Source organism: Sander lucioperca, chromosome 4, assembly GCF_008315115.2.
Source record: "Sander lucioperca isolate FBNREF2018 chromosome 4, SLUC_FBN_1.2, whole genome shotgun sequence".
NCBI classification, from domain to species: domain Eukaryota; kingdom Metazoa; phylum Chordata; class Actinopteri; order Perciformes; family Percidae; genus Sander; species Sander lucioperca.
The window spans coordinates 12215525-12238222 of record NC_050176.1 but is presented as its reverse complement, the minus strand read 5'-3'; the positions used below and the strand labels follow the sequence as shown (position 1 = coordinate 12238222).

Genomic DNA, 22698 nt, shown 5'->3' with positions numbered 1-22698 from the left:
ATTATTTAATATACAGTCTATGAACATTCAGCCAGTGCATTGCTGTATTCTGTTGATGTACACTAGGTAAAAGTACCACTGTAGGTCATTTTAGAAATGTTAAGAGTCCAACAATAATATCCTAATGGTCCATTAAATCAGGTCTTTAAAGCTGCTATAATTAACAGTTTTATATCAATGGATCAAATGACTGTGTGCAGTGTGAAAAAAGTCACTTGTAGTGATGAACCCACAGTCTAGTTCCCTTCAGCTCTATGGAGTGTTTCAGCCTCTTTTAGCTCATTGTTTTGGTTTTATGGCCCGCAAAGTTAATGTGTTGGTGTAGTTTAGCCGTTCTCCTCAGCATGGTTTAGTTTTCAGCAAAAAAAACTCCACTGTACACTACCTGCTTAGCACCAACCAGCAGACCTATGGAATGCCGTTTTATTCAATATGAAATAAATGAATAAATAATGAATACATTAATAAATACATGAATAAATAAATAAATATACCTTTGAAATACATAAATAATTAAATAAATGTAAATATCCATATCAAAATTAATCAATTAGTTAAATATATTAAAAGGTTTTATTTTTAATTATTTCATGGTAGTTTTATTTCATAAATCCACGTTTATTTATTTCCGTGGACTTTTATTTTCCTAATGCCACATTTATTGATTTCCCTCTCTATTTATTTCCAGTTCTTATATGCAAATCAGGGGGAGTGGCTATATCTCACATTCAGAACAGAGCTGTGCTCTGTACCCAGCACACAGTCACCTATTCTGGGGTAACTGAACCACAAACTAGCGGTGACCTGACGGAGCAACACGACCGGCAGTTCACAGTGCTCTATACCCAACCCAGTCACCTATTCTGGGGTAACTAGTCCACCCCTGAATAGGTGACTGTGTGCTGGGTACAGAGCACAGCTCTGTTCTGAATGTGAGAGATAGCCACGCCCCCTGATTTGCATATAAGAACTGGAAATAAATAGAGAGGGAAATAAATAAACGTCGACTTATGAAATAAAAGTACCATGAAATAATTAAAAATAAAACCTTTTAATATATTTATTTAACTAATTGATTAATTTTTATATGAATATTTACATTTATTTAATTTATTTCATGATGTATTTAAAAGGCATATTTAGTTATTCATGTATTTATGTATTTATTAATTTATTTAATATTGAATAAAACGGCATTCCATACAGACCGACACAGTTAGCGACTAGCTGGTGAACATAGTGGAGCATTTAGCAGCTAAAGAGACAGACATTTCCCTTAGGAGTTGGTGGAGACCAAACATGGAGATGAAAGGAGAGTGAATATTGGACTTACATTCGCCAAGTGGTCAGAAACATAACTCCCGACGCCAGATCAACTTAAAAGTTAATATGTTTTGAAAAAAAATCTGTTGATGCACTTTAAAAAAAAAAAAAGTGATTGATGGCATCTTCATTTAGACGTTTATTTTAGTATTAAGTCACAAAAACACAAAACATTCTCTGCTACAAATGCTGTTAAAGTGATCTTGATCCAGTGTTCAATATCCTGCCACGATGACAGTGATAGTATATCACTGAGTTGAGTTATCTGGCAATTGAAACACCAACTGCCCAGCCAATCATGTGTGCATTGGAACAGATACACATTTGAAATGTATATAATAGTTGGACTAATCCCCAGGTTTACCAAAGTTCACTGGTATTTCTTTATGCTGGAGTCTAACATGTAGAGTACATATTAGCAGAAGGTGCTGACAGTAATAATACAGTATGCCCTTTCATGCTGAATCAATCCTGATCCTGAATCCAATCCATGATTTCAGCTTCCACCACTGTGTGTTGTTCCAAGTTTAGTCCATTCAGTCGTTGTTAGTGGATGATGCGGTGAAGGTAGCGTTCAGAGTGACTGGCACCCTCATGTCTTGCCACACCCAACCTCCACGAGGAGGGTTTAAAGGGGTTTTGGTTCTCTGAGGTGTCTTCCTCAGTCGCCGACAGAAATTCTCCCGAACTGGGCGCTATGTCAGCCTCCTCATCCTCGACAGGGTAGCCGGATAATGGCTCCTCAATCCTGGAAGACAGAGATGTAACTCTGGTTTGGCTGTTACTATTACATACCTACTGTACATATTATACTGAGCACATTGGACTACATAAAATGCGGTTGATTTGTTAATGCATGAATTCAGGTTGTGTAAACGATAAACCTTTGACCTGAACATGAATTGCTACTCTAGGATGGCAGGATGAAAAAGTCGCAATTGTCCTTTTTTTTCCTCAGGAAAAGAGTAAAAGCCATTCAGCAACTGAAATAAAGATGTATGTAGCATGCCTATCAATGTCACTTTAGACACTTGAGTATGTTTGACAAAACACTGTATATTCAAACACAGCTTTAACTCGCAGCATTATGCGAGAAGACTAAGAAGAGAAGAAGTCTGCAACCATGCTAGTGGCTGTGAGGATGTACTCAGGCACAGTGGTGCTCTGAGCTAAGCTATCATCAGCATGATGACATGCTCACATTTACATATGTTAAAATGCTGATGTTGAGAAGGTATACTGTTCACCATGTTCACAATTAGTCTAGAGTGTTAGCATGCTAACATTTGCTAATTAGCACTTACCACAAAGTAAAATTGAGACGAATGGGAATGTTATTAGTTTTGCAAGTATTTGTACTGGACAAATGTTATTTCTTATTGAGGGAAACAGAAATGTCTGCATCATATGTGAAGGCTTCCAATAGTTGTTGAGATATTTTAGATTGGCTAACGAATTGTTGCAGAACACCATTTTGTTATTACGACACCGCCCTATAAACTCATACCACCATTTTCCCATTCTGTGGCACTTCATTGCTCCTTCAACAAATCTAATTTCGTCTCAGTGAGGAATGTCGAAAGCAAAGCAACAGTTTGTGTGTGTGTGTGTGTGATGGTATGCAGATAGAGGAGGACACAGTCTTGTGAGGTCATGCTGAGTTTGTTAGGCACATGACAATTTACACACTGCATTTCAAGACGCAGCGTCTGGAATCCAGTTTGACAAGCCCTTGAACACTTACAAGTTCAACTGATTGTTTATGTAAAATGAAAGATCATTCATAAATAGGGATAGGAGTACTTTTCTGCAAATACGATAAAAAGAATGCTTCACTCTTTTTTAAACTTTTTAACTCCTCATCTATATAACACTTTTTACATGCTTTCTTTACTTTTTGCTGGCCTCCTGCCTTTTGACACCGTCACTTACCTGAGATAACCTGATGCTCTGAGCCACTTGTGGTCTCTGTGTCCCTCCGCTCTGATACCAGCTTTGTTTCTCGCTTGGACTCGGAGCCCCACCAAGGCCTGGGCCAGCCCTGCCTCTTCCTTGCTGTCCTCCCCTTCCTCCTCCTTCGCCTCCTGTGCCCCCTCTATATCTGCATCCATCCCTCGCCACACCAGCTTAGCCCGATGTTCAGCGTCTCTGTCTCCTGCTGTTCTAAACAGCCTGTGTAGCTGGTGCAGGTTGAGCCCTGTAAAGATGTTGGAGCATCCAGATTTCCTGCTTCGTTGATTGGAAAGTTTCCACTGCAGAGGCAGGCCATCCTCAGAGGAGGTGGATGTTAGGGCCTCTGCCATATTGCGAAGGTGGAGCTTCCAGGTGGTGATATAAGGACAGGAGAACAATTTTGGGGCAGGTGACAAGCAGGAAGGAAAGCTGAAGGGGGAGAAAGAAGAGAGACCAAACTGGTTAAACTAATGAGATCACAACCACAAAGCAAAGCTCAAGCCTTCAGCCAGCAGACAGATGTCTGCCAAAACAAACTATAGTTACCTTCCCTGTCTGAAGAAGTCTTATCTCATTATTCTTTCGATTAAGCTGTCAGCTATTTTCTCGATTAATCGCCATAAAATGTCATACAAGTAGTGTAAAATGTCCATCACAATTTTTTAACTCCCAAGTTGACATTCAGACAAACAGTCCGAAACCCAAATAAATGTAATCTAATATCATAATAGATATAGAAACCCATGTTTAATTATTTCATATTAAAATAGCCAATAGCACCAACTCTTACTCATGTAATTTCCCATTAACTTTTTTATTTATTTATATTTGTTTATTTCATCCATTAAACAGACAGAAAACGTAATGCAAACACCAAAATTCAAGTCCTGAATGAAAAGGAGCAGAAAGAAGATTCATCTTATATAATCTGCCCCTCTTTCACAAAACATACATTAACTTGCTTCCATATGGTGGCTGATTTTGTTTAAGGCTGTCTACTATAGCAAGAAAATATGTTCACATCAGGCTACAAATAATTTACACTAAAGAAAAAAACTCAAAATGATTTTAAACACTGGTAGAATGTAGTATAATGTGAGTGCTTACCTTCCGGTCTGTAGTTTGAATGAGACAAACTGTAACCATGCACAGACAGTCTGCTCATTCAACCAGCATCCAAACTACAACCTTCACACTACACAGTAATGCCAAGCCGACCCACTTCCAACCAGTGCGTCAGTGGCGCGCAGAGCAGCGGGGCCAAAGGGAATAATCAAAGAGTAATCCATTAATGACGTCAGTGCCGAGTTGCACACCTAAAGGCAAGAGCCTGTTTGAAAAGAAAGAGAAAAGAAAAACAAACAGGAACCAGCAAGAGCAAATCCAAGAGAGAGGAGCGAAAGCTCCTGCTATAACTCATCTGGTTTCACTTACATTACACGTCATTTTATCCAAAGCGACTTACAATTGCTATATATGTCAGAGGTCGCACACCTCTGGAGCAACTGGGGGTTAAGTGTCTTGCTCAACATTGGTTGATGTCTCGCAGTGGGAATCGAACCCTGGTCTCCCACACCAAAGGAATGTGTCACATCCACTGCGCCATCACCACCCGCACGCAGGTGTAAAAGTCAAAGTAAACAGAATGTATCTCCAAAATAATTACTAGGCTAACTCTATGTCAAATGAATTGAGCTGAATTTAAAAAAGAAATCTTTGAAAGTGGAGTAGAAGTATTAAGTGGCACAAAATCAAAATGATCAAGTAAAGTACATCAGAACTGCACTAAGGTAGCCTACATTACTTGAGTATACTTATTTCCACCATTGGTAATCAAGCTAAGTCTTATTGTGTTTCTTTTGCTGCAGTAATGCCCACATTTTGTACTGTGTGTACCTGGCACTTTACTATCCCAAAGGCAAATAAGTTTGCAGTGTGGGCACAACTTAACATCCACAATAAAGATATACACCGCAACAATATCTTCTCTGGGTTGTTGATGTAAATGAATGATTAATATATTCAATTAGGTATGACTGCATTTTTCTTTATAACGATTGGAAGTTCAGATGTTGACACTGAACTCATCAAAGCTTTTTTGTTGTTATTTCCTATTGCGCCTGAAGGCAACTTAATTAAAATCAGATCAATGAACAGGTGTGTTGTAGGACAGCTCCTTTTAAACGCGCGTGGATCCGCCCCAAAGTCATCAACGGTCATTTATCTTGTCTCGGAAGCAGACAGAGGCCTTTGTCCTTTAAAACCAAACATGAGTGGGATTTTTGCTGGACTGCTGAGAGCTCGACGGGCTCTTGCTCCCAGAGCAGGTATGGTGATTCAACAAGCACGTTATATCCGTGGCAAACCACCTAAAGATAACATTGGGCCGGCGGTAAGTTTACAAATTAGCCCTGTTATGTTTTCCAGTAGCTAGCTTGGACATGTCTTGAATTTAAAGCTGTTTTGTTCCTGACCACTTATTTCTGAATCATTTTTAAAGTGACAATGCTGTAGCCTGGACATCTAGACGCACCCTATCGGCAACACATGTAATTTGCAACATCTTGATGTGGGTCTGGCTTGTCAGGCTAATGGCTCTGTCCTGCAGGAATCTATGTTCGTGTTGACTGTGCTGGCTGTGGCCGTCCTCGGACCTTCTGGTTGGATACTTGCCCACTTGGACCATTATAAAACCCGTGGCTGATAGACAAGTCCCTAAAACATCGTTATATACTTGTTAAATCCTGTATGCCTGCCTGCTGTTAAAATTGCCATTTGAACCTTTCGGACGTTTTGTTGACACAATAATAAATGAAATTTTGTTTTTCAATTTAACTTGGTCAGTTTCTATTCTTTTAAATTAATTGGTGCAGTTGCAGGCTCTCCACAGTAGGTGTCAATCTATTGCCGGAAGTGAGACCCCTCTCTTTGCTTAAAAACAGGCTGTATCGCCACAAGGCATCCATAGCTAAGAAATCCTGCTATCCGTAGTGAGTTTTTGATATTACCGAGTCACTGCACCGAGTTATAGTGCCTTTGAATGTACCATGAAGCCGCAGCTGACTGGTACAAAAACGCGACCCAAAGCAGCCGGCGCTGAGGCTGATCTGTCTCTGCAAGAGGAGCTTATTGCAGCGATACATGGAGCGTTTGAAGTGGCTGTGGAGATCGCAGTTCGTGAGGTGACAAAGCTTGTAGGTCGGGCAACAGGAGACGTCTACGAAGAGCTGCGACGAGAGAACGAGTCCCTCAAACGAAGACTGCAGAGAGCCGGAGCTATGCTGGACTCTGCGCGCATGGAGGAAAGAGGTGGCAGCTCTCCCCCTACAAAGCAACTCCAGAATGCCAACAAACCTACAGATCAACAGCCTCACCTAAAATACAATCAAAAAAGCCCAAATCCCAAAGTAGGCAACGTGCACAGTTGCACGGGGGTCAGAGGTGAGTCTCCTGCAGGTCACAGCCGTGCACCCCAGCCTCCTGACCCCCAGCATGAGGAGCAGAGATCATTCCAGCATCTCAGTGATGCTGCTTCAGAGAAAGATGATGGGGGTGCTGTTGCTTGTGATGCTTTGACCAAAGGTAGGTAGCAATTTCCTAATAATATAGTGTGTGTGTGTGTGTGGTCACTTCATTGACTGTCTTCCTTTTAGGGTTAGAAACTGCAACATTGTGGGTTTTCCATTGATGTATTACAGTAGGGTTAAATTAAAGAAACTTTATCCATGTACACCATCTTAAATGCAACTGGTTTTAGGGGACTTTCAGTTTTTCTATTGCTAAGAGGGAGTGGAGTGGCCAAACCTTGATGGCATTCACAGAAAATGTGCTCAAAATATCTAACTGATAAAAATAAATACTTTAGACAATTTAAAGAATATACATAGCTTAGAATGTGATAGTATATGATACAGAAACATGTAAAATGGGAGACCAGGACATCAGCCTTGCTACAATTATAAAAACTGCTTTTGGACAATAAGCATTTTCAGTCAGAGCAGCAGCTAAGTAGAAACTCACTGTATTGTTTCAGAATATGTTCTGTGTACGGACCGCAGGATGCAAATCTGGCTCAACATTTTTGTTGTGCATGACCCCTATTAAATAAACTAAAAGTGAACTAAAATGTCTAATGTTGCTCATTGCATGTACACTGATCTTTTGTTTACAGAAGCTGGTGAAGTGATCTCCCGTGTATGTGTGGTGAGGGTAGAAAGCATTAACCCACCGTGTCTAGACCAGGCAGCTCAAGACCGCGACTCGCCACCACTTCCCAGCGGGGATGACAAGTCTACTTTTGAGCATGTTTTGGTAAAGCAGGAGAAACCAGAAGAGGAGGGAGTTGATTCAGCATGCGGTTTAGACTCGATCAAAATGGAGGATTTTAGCCCGGAGTGTATGTCAGCAGTCCAGTCCAAAATGCTGGACGAGTGGAAACCAGAAGTGCTGGATATTCAGAGCCAAGACTCAAATGCTCCTCTGTCCTGCAGCAGGCTGGCTCAGGGTAAGAAACCTCAAAATGTCTGTTTTTATAGCAAAGGATACATGGGGTTAGCTTTTCAGTTTGGTAATATACTGCATTATGTTAATATTTAGTATCTTTACATCCTAAGTGCTCAGTGTTTTACCTTTTTTGAAAGAGAACTTAGACCTCAGGGCATCTAAAATAAAACTAATCTATGCTAATGTGGAATTTGATCAAATGTCCATTCAGAACGAGGCCTTTATATTGATTGGTTTTGTAGTATTGATCAGTTCTACAGACAATATGTAATCAGCCAGTTTACATGATATCCATGTGACGTCAAACTGTCATCTTCATGCGTTCAGTTGCCAAATTTTGGCATCTGGACTTACAATATGGCTGCTAAACATCAGTGTACTCATAACATTTTGAATGCCGTCAAATCATCTGGAAAATGTAAAAGCTTATAAATTAATATGATCGCCAGTTTGGCTCAAAACAAATTTACAGCATGTAAATATATTTGTATCTATGTCTAAATGAGTGTCAATCACTGCTCATGCACACACACACATTCATTCTCCCTTGTGGGGGGCGGGGCTTAGGAGACCGTTTTGTGCTTTAGCAGAAAGGGGGGGGGAGGGACTGAGAAGTTGTAGATGTTCAAATGTTTTGGCTAAGTCCTGGATCTTCACAATCCTACCTACAGCACCTTTTTTTTTTTAAGGTGGAAAAAGAAGAAAAAAATATTATAAAAATATATATATATATATATTTTTTTTTTTTTACCCCCACATGACCACTAACCGCCACATATATTCTATCCCTTTTCGCAGAGTTCCAAAACATCTTCCAGCTAGCAGAACCAGCTCCCATCCCAGAAGCCTCTCCACAGGTCTATGGAGTCCATGTGCGGACCAGCCGCAACCTCGGCCACACCAACCTCTACACCTGCAAGTCCTGCGGCCAGACGTTCCCCCTGCCCAGCTTGCTGCGGCGGCACTTCGGCCAGTGCCAGCAGAAGCTCCAGCAGTGTCTTCAGCAGCCCTTCGATGGAAGCAAGAGGAGCAGAGTGCAGCTTTACCCACCAGGATGCAGCCCCTTTCGCTGCACAGAGTGCAATCGAGAGTTCAACCGCATGGAGAACCTCAAGACTCACCTTCGCATCCACACAGGAGAAAGGCCGTACACCTGCTCGGTATGCTCCAAGTGTTTCCGTCACTCTGGAGCACTAACCAGACACTTCCGCATCCACACCGGAGAGAAGCCTTACATCTGCGCACAGTGCGGGAAGTCATTTAGGAACTGTGGGGGGCTTAAATTCCATCAGCGTTCACACAGTAAACAGTAGTTACACTTTTGTTTTTTAAATGTAGGCTAAAAACAGCTGATATTATGTAATATGTCTGAATGCATAATTTTTATGTAAAATGTAAGTACTTACTGGCTAATATCAGATTTTAAAATATGAATGGCCCACCTATATGGGTCTAACCTTAAATGATAATGTTATGTAATAGGTGACCATTTTATAACAGGGACTCTCCTGTCTATACTGTTTCACCTAACGGGTCTTCTCTTTGAGATCACAGGTATTGCTCTCAACCAGAAAGTAGCATCTCAACAAGTTATAGGAACGGTGATGTGCATCATATTAAGGTCAAACCAGAAATGATTCCGTTACTGAAACAAATGCAATTAGCTTTGTCTGAGTGATGTTCTATAAATCATTGTCCTCATTAGTAGAAACGGACCAAGTAGAATAACCAAATATAGATACTGTAGCTATGTGATCGACCACTACTGTATACAATGGCTCGGTAGCACATATGAAATGTATGGAATCTTTAATGTAATTCCAAGTGCTGTTTTTGATTATTGAAGAAAAGCTGTTTTTATTCATGACAATCTTGTTTTTCTAATTATGTGTGTGTGCGCCTGATGTATCCAAATATGCGTTTTATTTTGACTACACTGTGGAACATTTTAATTAAAAGTGGTTTTGCTGAAGTGGACATTGTTTTATCAACATGCATGCTATGGAAGCCTAATAGGCTTGAGGTCTAATTTTAATGTTTGATTTGGTCATATGTGGAAGGTGTCAAAGTAAATTTACTCAAGCCACAGATGGATGCATCCAGGTCCAGATTGACAACAGCCTCTGCAGAGTCCCAGTTCACTTCACAAAGTTAGTTGTTCAATGTGGAGTGTTCAGAGTCAGACAGCAGCCAGGTTTGAGAGTAGAGGAAAGATGATCTGTGGACATTCAGATTGCCAGTAGAGGGTGACAAAGCTTTAGATATATCCCTATGTAAACCAATGAACTGTAATCACAATCTTGTAGTCAAATAAAGGTTAGGAAATATTATTTTAATATTAGTAATCAAAGTGTTTAGACGGTGTATGTCTTTTGCACGTATCACTTATAAGTAACCATTACCAAACTGCAACACTGTCCACAACCAAACCAGAAATATGCTGATGTTGAATTACAACTCTGTCACAGGAAATCCAGTTCGCCTAAGCTCTGGTGCATTTGTAGTTCACAGGACATTGCTGTCAGTCACAAATCACAGTTCTTAAAATCTGCATAATCAACATTCTACTATCCATGCAGTAACCACTGAGATAATATACTGTAAAGACTGGTGAGCAAACTGATATGTTAAATACATAAGACCCTGGCAGAATGTAGATTTACTATTATTGTTTGGCAGGTAACTAATTTCACTCCTCCCTGTCTCACTAAAATCCTCTCTCCCAGGTACAGACACTAAATGTTTGCATTAATGTGTCAGACCCATTACATCTTGATGGAACTAGAAATGATGAGGTACTATTGAACTTGCAAAACAGTTTAAAGCTTAATGAAATGAGTCTAGTGTCCCAGGAGATAGTCTTGTCTCATCACACCTTTAGCACACTTTGGAGGAGGGTCTGGCAAAGCGACACCACATCACACCCTACCTGTCTGTAGACTCAGTGGTTTGATTGGGCATTTTAATAAGGAAATACATCCTGTGTGTGCCTTTTTAAATGTATGTAATGTATTAAGGTTAGGGTTAAAGTTTTACTTCCTGCCTGCATGCTCTGGGGTAAACGCAAAGCTCCAAATTCCTGCAGAAAACACAACTGTCATCAAATGTTCACCAGCAGTTGCAGAACACAGCTTCTGTCTTGTGGAGGACGAATTACACCCAATGACTTAAACAGCACTTTAACTGATGAGTTTGACTTTAAATGCATTTCTTATTGCGGTGTGTGAACGTGTGGCTCTCCCTCAATCACAACAGTGGCTTCCCGCTGCCCTACTGATGTCCTCCAGCTGTCCTCTTTTGTAATGGATTCACTGCTTTCAACAAGGTATAATATTACTAGGTTATTATTAAAGTCCCCTTCCACTCCAAAATGTGTTTTGCTTATTGCTACTTCACAGTTTCTTCTGTGCTAAGTTTAAGGACCGTACATAGAAGAAAGATTTTGTGACATTGCAGCTGGTATGAAAGCCAATCATGCTGCAATAAGCAACTTGATGTGGAAAAAAAGTGAGGGCCATTTTATGTCTAGTTAAACTTTTGAAATACGACGGAGAAGGAGTGGCATAAACATGTTTTTAAACAAGGTATATAGCCTAATTGAAGTATTTAAAAAAACAAAAACACATTATTATTTTAAGCAGAATAGGCCTTTGGATAGTCATTTTAATTTATTTTTCAACATAATCTATATTTACACACCAAAAGCAGCTTACAATATGTCATTTTAGGAAAGCCCACAGCTGCAGCCAAAAGCGATTATCCTACTCTGTGATCGATTGTATCAGACATTGACCCCTTTTCTGCAATCGATTTTTTGGCCTGGATTAAAGGAGGAAGCGGACGTTCTGAGAACAGGACGGAGCTAACAAAGCCTGCTAGGATACGCAGCCAAACCAAAATATCTACTTTAACCGTCGGCTTTCTCTGCAGACAACCGGGCAGTTATATAAACCGCCTCGTTTTGACAGGTTAATGTTCACGCAGGAGGGCAGGCTGCTGTCATGTTGACCGGACCGGTTGAATTTGGAGGCTCTTCCTTCCTCCAGGCTGATGATGTCGGTGGGACTCGCTAGTTACGCCTGAGCTCTTATCAGCTGCTGCTGCTGCTTCACAAGTTGGCTGTTTTTGGACACTCAGCTCGTGGTATGTTATCTCCTTCATACCTTCATACCCAGCAGATAATAGTGGCTGGTAACAACAATAATGTCTCTGCAGCGTCCTTCTGTCAGCCAGCCAAGTAAACTTTCCTGTTTGACAGCAACTCACAGGCCACAGCAGACAGCACTGAGTGCTGATTGAAGTACTCATATTTCCCCTGCGGCTGTTTACTGTCACGATGAATAGTTTAATTTCACACATTATTGCTAAAGGAGGATGGCCAAGGATGGACTGCATAATAAGAAAATACATACAATGTTTCATGTTATGATTACTTGTGTTGAAAACATACAGTACAGAAGTTAAAGATGCTCTATGCTCTAGGTCTCTAGGAGACTATATTAGGTGTTAGTATGGTCACTTTAATACTACACTTTAATAATTTACGCTAATACAGTGATGCTGTCAGAAGTACTCACATATAATTGTAAAGATAACTTTCTCTCAGTCTGATAACTTTTAATAGGTTTAAATAAACTTAAATCAAATACATTTTTTGACATTTTATTTATTAATTTGCAAATTAAGTCCAAAATACATTAAATACAGCACAGTTCATCAGTGGTTACTGAAGAGTATTCCCCTCTCAAAGGCATTATCTTCTTTTTGTGCAATAGTTGTAGTCAAAACACAGAAGAGGGCTCAGCCCAGTTAACTTAAAAAAACCCGTACAAATTAGACATAGAGTGAACTGTGCCTGATTATATACTAGAGGTGCAACGATGAATCGATTAATCGATTAGTTGTCAACTATTAAATTAATCGCCAACTATTTTGATAATCGATTAATCGTTTGAGTCATTTTTTTATTAAAAAAATTAAGATTTCTCTGATTCCACCTTGTTAAATGTGAATATCTTCTAGTTTCTTCTCTCCTCTGTGACAGTAAACTGAATATCTTTGAGTTTTGGACAAAACAAGACATTTGAGGACGTCATCTTAGGCTTTGGGAAACACTGATCCACATTTTTCACCATGTTTTGACATTTTTATAGATCAAACAACGACCAGAATTTAGTTTTTCCAGCTCGCAAGCCAACGGAGAGTTGCTAGACTGACCCTGGCTGCGTCTAGATTTCTAGGCTACACTTTACCATCACTGCAGCAAGATTTGCTTAAGTTGCTTTTAATGACGCAATCACAGGTTTCAGTCTCCCTGGCCTGATAATAGACTGAATTGCCATGTGGTTTCACTTGAGTTGTGAGTGTGACTGAGAGGTCTTGAACAGGGCTATGGTCTCTGGACTCCTTCCCACCTTCTGAACAGACTGTTCAATCTCTACTTTTCCTGTCTGCCTGTCTGGTCTCATTGGGACCAAATACTGAAATTGGTTTGACAGGGTCCAGAGTATATCTCTTTAGGGCAGGGGTGTCAAACTCAATTTCACTAAGGGCCACACTGGAAATGACGATCACAATGAGGGCCAGACATGTTTAGTTTATTGACATGCTTTTATTTAACAAAAAAAGTCAATTAACTTTGTATTTTTGCATGTCTCATAGAGCTTTCTCCCATACAGTTTGGTCGACATAAAACCCTAAAAAAAGTCAGCAAAAAAGTTTCTTAGCCATCGTAGAATTTTGCAAGTCATGAAAAACAAACATTACATTTTTAAAAGGAGCTACCACCCAGCTGACTCACCACAACCTGTTTCACAGCCTGAATATTAAAAAACTCTCTGCTTCTGCGGGGAATTCTGAGTCTCAAAGTCGGCAAATCTGTCAAATTCTGCACGCCAGTGTCGCGTAATTACAGTATGAAAAACAGTTTCCTCATTTTTTTTGGTGTGGTGCACAACTAGTCGGGCCAAAATTTGCTGTAAACCTAAATTGATATGCGGGCCGGATCAAAATTTGCAAGGGGCCGGATTTGGCCCCCGGGCCTTGAGTTTGACACATGTGCTTTAGGGGGCTGTGAAAGTAGCGAGTCATGAATCTTCTGTCCTTTTCACTGTCAATTCACCATGTGAATCCTGCCTGCTTTCTTTTTGTCACTCTTTACAGGGATGACGATGCACGGCTTGTCCCAGGACCTTTCACATGGTGCAGGGGAAGGGGGGGAGCTGGCACACACATCATCTAAAGAGACCTCCGGGTCTCCAGAGGCCTCTGAGTTGGGGAGCCCACGGTGTACACCAAACTTTGACCTCCTCAACATGGTGGTGTCCTATAAGAGAATGGCCCTGTTTCTAGAACCAGCTACAGATGCAGTGGAGCTGATCCGCTTCCTGCTCGGGTGTGTATGCATGTTTGTCTGTGGCCTCTTTGAGCATCATATGATATCATTGGTTTTGGCCTTGCATTGCGATTGCAGTAAAAAAAATGATAGAGTATTCAAGATTATCTGCTTTTTTTTTTTATCCCTCAGATGGAAGATGCCCCTGTGCTCTCTGCTTGCCTGTATGTTCCTCAATGTCTTCTTCTGCATTGTTAATGAAGGTAAGATCAGTCCTTAATATTGATCCAGGTTTTTGTTTGGTGTTTTAAAAGCCACTTGAATCATGTATTAACTAACTGTTGTGTCTGCCTCTCTGGTATCAGTGGGTTGGATCACAGTGGGTGTGGTGGCGGTGGCGGCGCCTGCGGCCCTGGGTTACCTGCAGGACAGGTGCGGGGGCAGAGCCTCAGATGCTGAGCTCCACAAGAGACGCTTTCACGCTGTACACCGCAGGGACCTGCTGACAGTGCATCTCACCAAACAGGAGGCCATGCTGGAAGTCAAAGACCTGTAAGATGAACACTGCAGGGGATGGGGTTATGTGCTGCAGGGCTAATTAACGATTATTTTCGTTATCCATTCATTATTCGTTAGTCCTTACTCTATAAAATGTCAGAAAATAGCCACAGACCTGAAATAGTTTTAATTTACTACCACATAAGACAATGAAAAAACTGCAAATCATCACATTTGAGAATCGATAATGTTTTTATATCGGTATAGTTTTGCTTGAAAAAAATTACTTAAACAATTAATCAATTATCAAAATAGTTTCCCATTTATTTTGTGTCGATCGACTATTGCATTATTTGAGTCATTGTTTCAGCTCTAGTGTGCTGTATGTATGTGTGGCACACATACAATAAAAGGCAATAAGAGCTTGTCTATGCATGTGCACTTGTCTTTGGGTGTTTCTGCTGTTTAAAAAACACATGTTGACTTCCTGTCACTCCACCTCCTTGTTGCAGTTACTTTTGTAAACACTTGTTGGTTACACATTCAGAAATGCTCAGGTACGCTGTAGAGTTTGGACAACAAACTTTTTTCAAATTCAATGTTATATAATGAGTGTCCTTGAGGCCTTACAAACTTGTTTTATTCATTTCCTACCTCATAAAACATTTGCAAAGCCGTTTAAAAAAACGGATCCCTAATCATTAAAACGTCGCCCTACAGCTCCGCTTGTGGTCACAAACTCCACAGGATACCTTTACATTTGCTCATACTATTTACTACCATACCAGTTGCTCTTTTTTGAACAGGTTTACAAACTAACATTTGTACACGCTGTTTGTTCATGTATAGGTTGAAGTGTAACTTTGTTCTTACAGTGTTTGTGTTGGTGGCTGTGCTCATGTTTGTTGTTTTCACCAGGTTGAAGCACCTGGATGACATGCTGTCCTTTGCCTGCCTGTCAGCAGAAACCTTTTACAAGGTCCTGTACTGGGATAATCACACCCAGTCATCAAGGTCTACACACACACACACACACACACACACACACACACACACACACACACGGACAGTATCACAGTATCACATTACTCAACAGGCTCATGAACATCTTCACAATAGATCGGTTATTCTTTGTTCCTGTGCTGATGTTTTCATCGGCCACTAAGCATAGTTAAATAGAGGCATTTTTTTAGTTAGTTTAGTTCAGTGTCCCAACCGGCAGAGTAGTGCTGCTCGATTATGGAAAAAAATATAATCACGATTATTTTGGTCAATATTGAAATAATGATAATTTAACACGCTTACTCGTTGACTTCTGGGAAGATGTTGCAATTATTGAACTTAAAAAAACAGTGGAAAAGGTTAAATAAATCAACAGTGAAAAAACGTAAAAAAAATTTGCCTTAATACTTTTCCTATTTAAACTTATTTTTTTTTCTCATTCAGAACACAAGAGAAAATAAGAGTTTACTTGCAAAACGTAATGAGCTAAATAATTGTTTTTCTCGATTATTCTGTTTTTGTGATCATTGGGAGCCGAAATCATAATCACGATTAAATTTCGATTAATTGCACACCCCTACGGCAGTGGCAGATGGCCAACCACCAAGAGCCTGGTTCTGTCTGAGTTTTTTTTGCCTGTTTAAAGGAAGTTTTTCTTCCCGCTGTCGCACTAAATACTTGCTCTTTTGGGGAATTGTTGGGTCTTTGGAAATTATAGAGCGTGGTCTAGACTTATTCTCTCTGTAAAGTGTCCTGAGATAACTTCTGTTATGACATTATCATTTTTTTAAAAATTTAATTTAGTTTTACTTAAATATTTAGAGGAAAATTCACGTTGTAACTTAATGTTACTTCATTGGGCTGTGCTCTGTGATTTGGAACACCAGTGGAATATTTCTGTTACAAAACCCTGTTAACACCTTAATTTAAATACCGTCAATAGTTACAGCATGAAATGTAAACCTTCTCATTGTAAGAATGTACTGGCCGCTCAGTCACTTATATGGTGGTTGTTGTCTAAATAGGACCTGACATTTGTAATATCTCCCTCTAGGTTCTATGGAGGGATGTTAATATTGGCTTGCCTGCTCTACATCGCTCCACTGGGCTGGGTGTTTGCTGGGCTCAACAGCGCAATCTTCCTCTGGAACAGAGACTTCTGCAGAGGTTAGTTCATTCTGTCTGGACGGAGCAAGGCTGAATACAACACTAGCTCTGATTTAAGAGAGGAAAGCTAAAGTGTTGTTTCTCCTGTGGTTCCAGTTTTGTTGGACCTTACGAAGCTGATCCACATGGGCCAGGCCCAGGCCCCAGAGGGAAAGTGTGTAGAACAGGAACACGGCAACCTGTTGGACAGGACCCCCACGCCAACTAGTCTGGAGGTGAGAGGAGGGAGCATGGTGGAGAAAAGTGAATGTGGGTTTGAATACGGAAGGAATTAGCAGTTGTGATTTAAACCAACTGTAGCTGTAACCTTCTTATCCATGCTCTCAGTGTATTTATCCCTGTACGAGTAATGCAAATCCATCAGTCACAGCATGGCCACTGTCCAATGTGCTCATCCTGGGACCATCAGCCCAGTATTTATATATTTATTTACTGTGTGTGTGTGTGTGTGTGTGTGTGTGTGTGTGTGTGTGATGACAGGACCTGTCTCCTGGCAGTGTAGAGGAGGCTGAGGAGGCAGAGCCTGATGATGAATTTAAGGATGCCATTGAGGTAAGTACCACTCTAAACCTAATTCTACAGTTTACGGTCATTTTTTTGGGTTGTCGTCCGTCTGTGTTTACATAGTACAACCGTCCCATTCCTGTGAATGCGAATTATAACAATATTTCACACAAATGTCTAATAGGATGAAATGATGAAGTGATGACATTTTATACCTCAAAGGTCAACTTCACTGTGGCATCATAATGTTCTGAAAAAAAAATGCTTTTCTGGCCATTATTCAACGGCAAAACTCAGGAACCGAATGGGAGATTGTGTGACCATATTTCACATTTGGTCGGACATTGAATTGGTGACACTAATCTTGGGTGCCCACCTTAAAACTGTGGTGATTGTTTGGAGCTTCTGCGCTGCCGAGTTGAAGATGTGCGCATCTACGTTTCGTTAAAAAATACAATTAATATCTTTTAATAAATTCTTTCAAAGTCTTCACCACATGTATGTACTGGTTCGCGGAGGCATACAACCGCACAGTGTTAATTCTAGTTTTCCCCTAAATCTGTAAACCCCTGTATTGCCATTGATATTCACTGAAGTTTTTTTTCTTTTCTGGATAGTGGATACCTTTTACTTCTTCCTAACTACCATCCTACACTAGTCACTTTTGCAGGTAACAATTGTCTAAGTTGTTCAACCATATTTGGCTTCAAGCACAATGACTATTGAAAGTCAATTGAGAATTGGATGCACCTGAAGTACCATAGCAAAGAGTTTCAATACTAATGTAAAGGAGAGGTTGCAGTTTTTGATTTTTGTAGCAGAATTTAATACTTTTTGCTTTGTCACTGTAGGTTTTTGTGTGCAGACTGATGTCCAAAAAAGTAAATGAAATCCATTTAAAATAAAATGATTGACTATGTTCTGAAGCCACTGATTAATAAATGTCGCTAGTAAATTTAGGAAAAAAACTCTTCAGTACTTACACATTTGAACCACAATTGTTGGAGCTTGCCATGTATGTGAGAAAATCCTCCTTTCATGACCTATGTCCTGTAACTTCCTGTTTCTCTCTGCTGTCCTTTGAACTCAGGAACATTCAGTTTCCATGCAGGTGAGTGCACCCAATAAACTCGCACTAAAGAACTACTTGACACGTGAACAACTACTTCATGTGTTGTAACCTTGTGTGAGGTTAACTTGTGGTGTTGCATGGTTTTGGTTGTGTTCCTGTGTAATCACACACTGAATATCAGTGTTTGTGGGTAACATTGTTCTCGTGTGTTGTTCTGCTTCCTGACAAGGAAACCCCTTTGGTCTTAGTGGTAAGTGGATTTCCCAGTGCCTCTCATCCGTCCATCACCAAGTGTTAGTTCCCCTGGCACGAGTTATGTGATAGTGTTAGTAACACTAGAATTAACAGCCCCATGATTGTTGTCTCCAATAATCCCATTATACAGCTCATTCATTTCTAGTCTGCATGACTGCCATTGTTCACGAGACATATTGCATTAGTGAAATCAGCTTTTCCTTCCTCATGCCAATCCAGTAAGATGCACTCATTAGTGTGTTTCAGTGTTTGTGTGTTTTGATTGAAAGTATGTTATGAACAAGAGTTTTGCAGAGAGACATTTGCATTTGGTGCATAAATGTTTTAGAGTTTCTGATCAGCAGACTTTGCTTTTAAGTTGTTGCGGTTTTCAAACTGGCTATTCAACACACAGCTAACAAGTTATCCTGTTCCCTAAAAATACTGTTTGTTTCTCTTTCTTTCTGGCCCTCCATCTTATAAAGTTATAGTTGGGCCCTTTAGATGATGAGGTTGTACCAACTTGATTAACTAGCCATTGGTTTCCAGAAAGTGGGGAATATACCTTTTTTAAGTCTTATTTGGGAACATGTAGGTAGATAGAGGTATAAGTGTTGGAAGGTATTTAAGCAATATCTTACGACAGGTTGTGGTATGTGTGGTATAATTACAACATATAACAGGATGAAGTGAGCTCTTGCTTTAATAAAACAGTCATCAAGTATTGCAATATGAAATTTATAGGTACATTTCCAATGTAAATAGCTTTGTATTAATACATAATAATTTCAAAATAAAATAGTCCCTTCTGGGCTGGCTGGCTGCCTGCCTGCAAATACTGAGGTGGTTGCTATGGAACGCAGGTAACGTTAGCCTACACTAGCAGCTAGCATAGGCTATTTATTTTGCTTTACGCTAAAGAGTTAGCTCAGATTCAGCAAAGTCACAACAAACTAACAGCAGTAGACCAGCAACTAACCGATCAAGGCAGTGGTAGAACACCAACCCCCGTGTTCTGCAAGGTAAAATTTCTGTTCTTGTCAATGGAGTCTGGTGGCTATGAAGAGAGCATAGATAACAGCTTCAGTTCCCCGTCGGAAAGTGATGTCTGACAGTTAGGTAAAGTGGTGAAAATATTCTAAATATAGCGTTCACTTAAAGGGATACTTTGCCAATTTTAAACCAGCTCTGTGTCATGGCACTGTGTGTACAGATGAACTACGTTTTTTTCTCAGACACGGAGGGATACTTATAGTATAAGAATTAGTCGTCATAGCTGTAGTATGTGGTTATTATGTCAGATTGCTTGATTTGAGCTACCCGTTTAATAAAGAGGTATAAGCAACGCTTGTTATATCTTTATAGGGTCCACATTTTTTTTTCTAAGCTTCTTAAGGAGTTTGGTGTCTTTATGTATGGCAGCTAGATTAGGTAAAGCCATATAAGCATGCATGCATGTATTATTCCTGTAATTGCAAGTATTTTCCACCTTAGTCCATCTCCCTCGTGGCCCAAGTACTTGCCATCATCATACTTGATTCATTTGCCAAACATCTATTCGGCAAACTGGCTGAAATTCACAATGAATCCCAACAAATTTGTATCCAGTTTAGCCCTACCGCTGGGTTTGGTTTCTTGGCCAGGTTTTCATTCTCCAAAAGACCAACTCCAGATTACACAGTATGTGACCTCCTTTTTCCTTGTGTGCCCCCCCCCCCCCCCTCTTCCCTCGCCCTCAGGAGGATGATGACGGGCCTCTTGGAGCTCCTGAGTATGACACTATTTCTGAAAATGGTCTCTTGAGCCGCAACGAACCAATACGCAGTAAGGTGTCCAAACTGACCGAAAAACTGCGTAAACGCTACCCCACCACCAGCACAGGTCAGCCTGCTGCTCTGACTCATCCACTGGTTTATTTCTGGTCAGTCTCATATCGTAGCTCCGAACAGATGCTTTTTATTTTTCATAATACTATTTCTCTCTCTGTCTTTTTCTCCAAAGGCAACTGCTCTAGCTGCAATGCCGTCTTCTCTGTGCTGAAGAAAAGGGTGAGACTGAAAAACTTGCAACAAGAATGAGGATATATTTAGGCATCTTAACATCATATTTTATTTTGTCTTCCTATTCTATTGTCACGTGCTTCAACACAATGTCTATTTGTATTACAGAGGAGCTGCAGTAACTGTGGCAACAGCTTCTGTTCCCGATGCTGTTCCTTCAAGGTGCTGAGATCTTGCATGGGAGCAACAGGTGAGAAGGGAAAATGTAAATTTTATTTTTCAATTTTTTAGAGCGATTGCACGACAGTTGCATCATTTCACATCACATTATCCTGTTGTTGTTCCTCTTGCTCATCTGTTCTTTGACTTATGATGCTATTCTCTCCTTATTTTCTCTTTTTTAGCTCCAGAGGCCCAGAGAGAGACTGTGTTTGTTTGTGCTGCCTGTAATTCCTCTCTCATCAAGTTACAGTGAGATGGCATGTCTTCCCATTGGCCAGTTGGAGGCCATTCCTGAGCCCTCCTCCAAGTTACTGAAACCCTAACACATGCCTTGGCTTTTAAGTTAAGGCATTTACATCTGTCAAGAACTCCCCACCCCCCTCCAATGCCTTTGGCAGTTGCAACCATCCTTAGCTACATGTGTTGCTTATGGGACTTCCACTGTAATATGCTAAATATTTCCTGTTTCAACTCTCAATGAAGAACTGGACCTTATGAATCAATGAGACTTGCTACAGAGCACAATGGCTGCAAAATCAAAGGACCTTTTCCCTTTGCTGAGCAGAGAGAGGTTCAAAGCATGCAGGGTGGAGGCCATGAATGGGCTAGTTGTGACGGGTTTATAGGCCTTCAATGGTTTTGCTTTCACATGCTTTGTCTCGCCATAAGGTTGATTCCACTCGAATGTTTATATATTCAGCCCTGTGTAGCAGTTTATGTGTACTGTAATGCTGAGAGGACTTTTTTTGTACGAACAAAACTGAGGCCGGCAGTGTATAAATATGGCATGTTTTTAAAGTGGTGATGAATGCGGTGGTTTAGTGGGTTGTTCAGATGAACAAAAATAATAGACGTACGACCAAAAGAAGCTCCGCATTTGGCTTTGATTGCCACTGTGTGCGCAGGCTGGCCAGCCAGGCTTGTTTGCTGTCCACCAATACACTTTGACCTGCAGCTGGTCAACAATGTTATGTGATTAGTTCTTTGGGGACAATGTATTTTCCCCATCCGCTAATGGAGCTTACTATTCCCCTTATCTATTCAGGTGATTAGATATGACATGCCATAAAACAATGGTAACTCTATGGCAGTAAACTGAAAATGCATGGCCTGCAATGAATCACGTTACATTTCTGATAAGTTGCCAGAAAATTCTGTTTAGCGGACCAGCTGTCTACTTGTAATGATCAAATTGGTGCTTCATTTTGGTCGTCATTGTTCCTGCGTTTACATGTCAGATTTTTGGAGTATACCAATATCCTATAAGTCAAAAAAACTACTAGAGGGCCGTGGAGCCTGTGCTTTTCCTCTTAACTGGATCCAAGTCGACTCAACTGGATTAAAGTTGATTAAATGGACTGAGCAACCAGCTGAACTTGTCGTCAGAGCCTCACACTCTTGCAAGCAGGACTTAAAAGAATTGATGTGGAGGCCTTATAACCCAAAATGTGGATTGTGGTGGAAAGTTGTTTTAATCATGATTCAGACACAGATGATTGTAATAGTTTGCATTGCTTTTATTGTAATCTGATACAATCTGTTACTGTAAATTGTTCTACTATATCTAATATATTTAATTTAAAACTCCAGAAAGTGCAAGTTATTATTTTCCCTAATGATTATGTCTGTATATATTTCCCTTATTTTATGGATGAGATATTGAATTAAACCCTATGATTTTAAACTTTAACTTAAAGTCACAAGTATGGTCACTTTGAATTGGAGTTTTCTGGCAGGCTCTTCTGGTGTCTTTGCTTCAGAAGTATGGAAACAAAGAAAGGTCATAATAAAAACATAATAAAAGCAACTGAATACTCAATTATAAGACTTAACCACAATCTTCAGTCCCCCTCAGATCTGTAGAGCATTTTAGTCTCTTTCAGAGC

At 40.3% G+C, this 22698-nt stretch overlaps 3 protein-coding genes across 7 annotated transcripts; 2 read left to right on the top strand and 1 right to left on the bottom strand.

Moving 5' to 3' along the window:
• Positions 1-1444: 1444 nt before the first annotated feature.
• avpi1 (arginine vasopressin induced 1) lies at positions 1445-4595 on the bottom strand. The gene is made up of 3 exons (XM_036000799.1): positions 4384-4595; positions 3256-3705; positions 1445-2071 (listed from the first exon to the last, which is right to left on the bottom strand). Exons 2-3 carry the CDS (start codon positions 3624-3626, stop codon positions 1870-1872), a joined length of 573 nt encoding a protein of 190 aa, XP_035856692.1. The 5' UTR covers positions 3627-3705; positions 4384-4595; the 3' UTR covers positions 1445-1869.
• An 851-nt stretch (positions 4596-5446) lies between these two features.
• On the top strand, positions 5447-10321 carry si:ch211-284e13.5 (uncharacterized protein LOC793850 homolog). Its single transcript, XM_031289512.2, has 4 exons — positions 5447-5668; positions 5885-6858; positions 7448-7780; positions 8578-10321. The coding sequence occupies exons 2-4, from the start codon at positions 6324-6326 to the stop codon at positions 9090-9092; spliced, it is 1383 nt and encodes a 460-aa protein (XP_031145372.2). The 5' UTR covers positions 5447-5668; positions 5885-6323; the 3' UTR covers positions 9093-10321.
• Positions 10322-11571: 1250 nt separating this feature from the next.
• zfyve27 (zinc finger, FYVE domain containing 27) lies at positions 11572-22631 on the top strand. Of its 5 annotated transcripts, none has more exons than XM_031289602.2 (14): positions 11572-11922; positions 13942-14173; positions 14306-14376; positions 14479-14665; positions 15530-15625; positions 16668-16780; positions 16877-16995; positions 17261-17332; positions 18375-18395; positions 18586-18606; positions 20330-20471; positions 20592-20638; positions 20759-20855; positions 20995-22631. In XM_031289602.2, exons 2-14 carry the CDS (start codon positions 13944-13946, stop codon positions 21063-21065), a joined length of 1287 nt encoding a protein of 428 aa, XP_031145462.1. In that variant the 5' UTR covers positions 11572-11922; positions 13942-13943; the 3' UTR covers positions 21066-22631. The 5 variants fall into 5 exon arrangements, with proteins under 5 accessions (XP_031145462.1, XP_031145464.1, XP_031145463.1 ...); XM_031289603.2 differs by having other exon boundaries at positions 11576-11922; positions 20759-20840; XM_031289604.2 differs by lacking the exon at positions 18586-18606.
• The last annotated feature ends 67 nt before the right edge of the window (positions 22632-22698 follow it).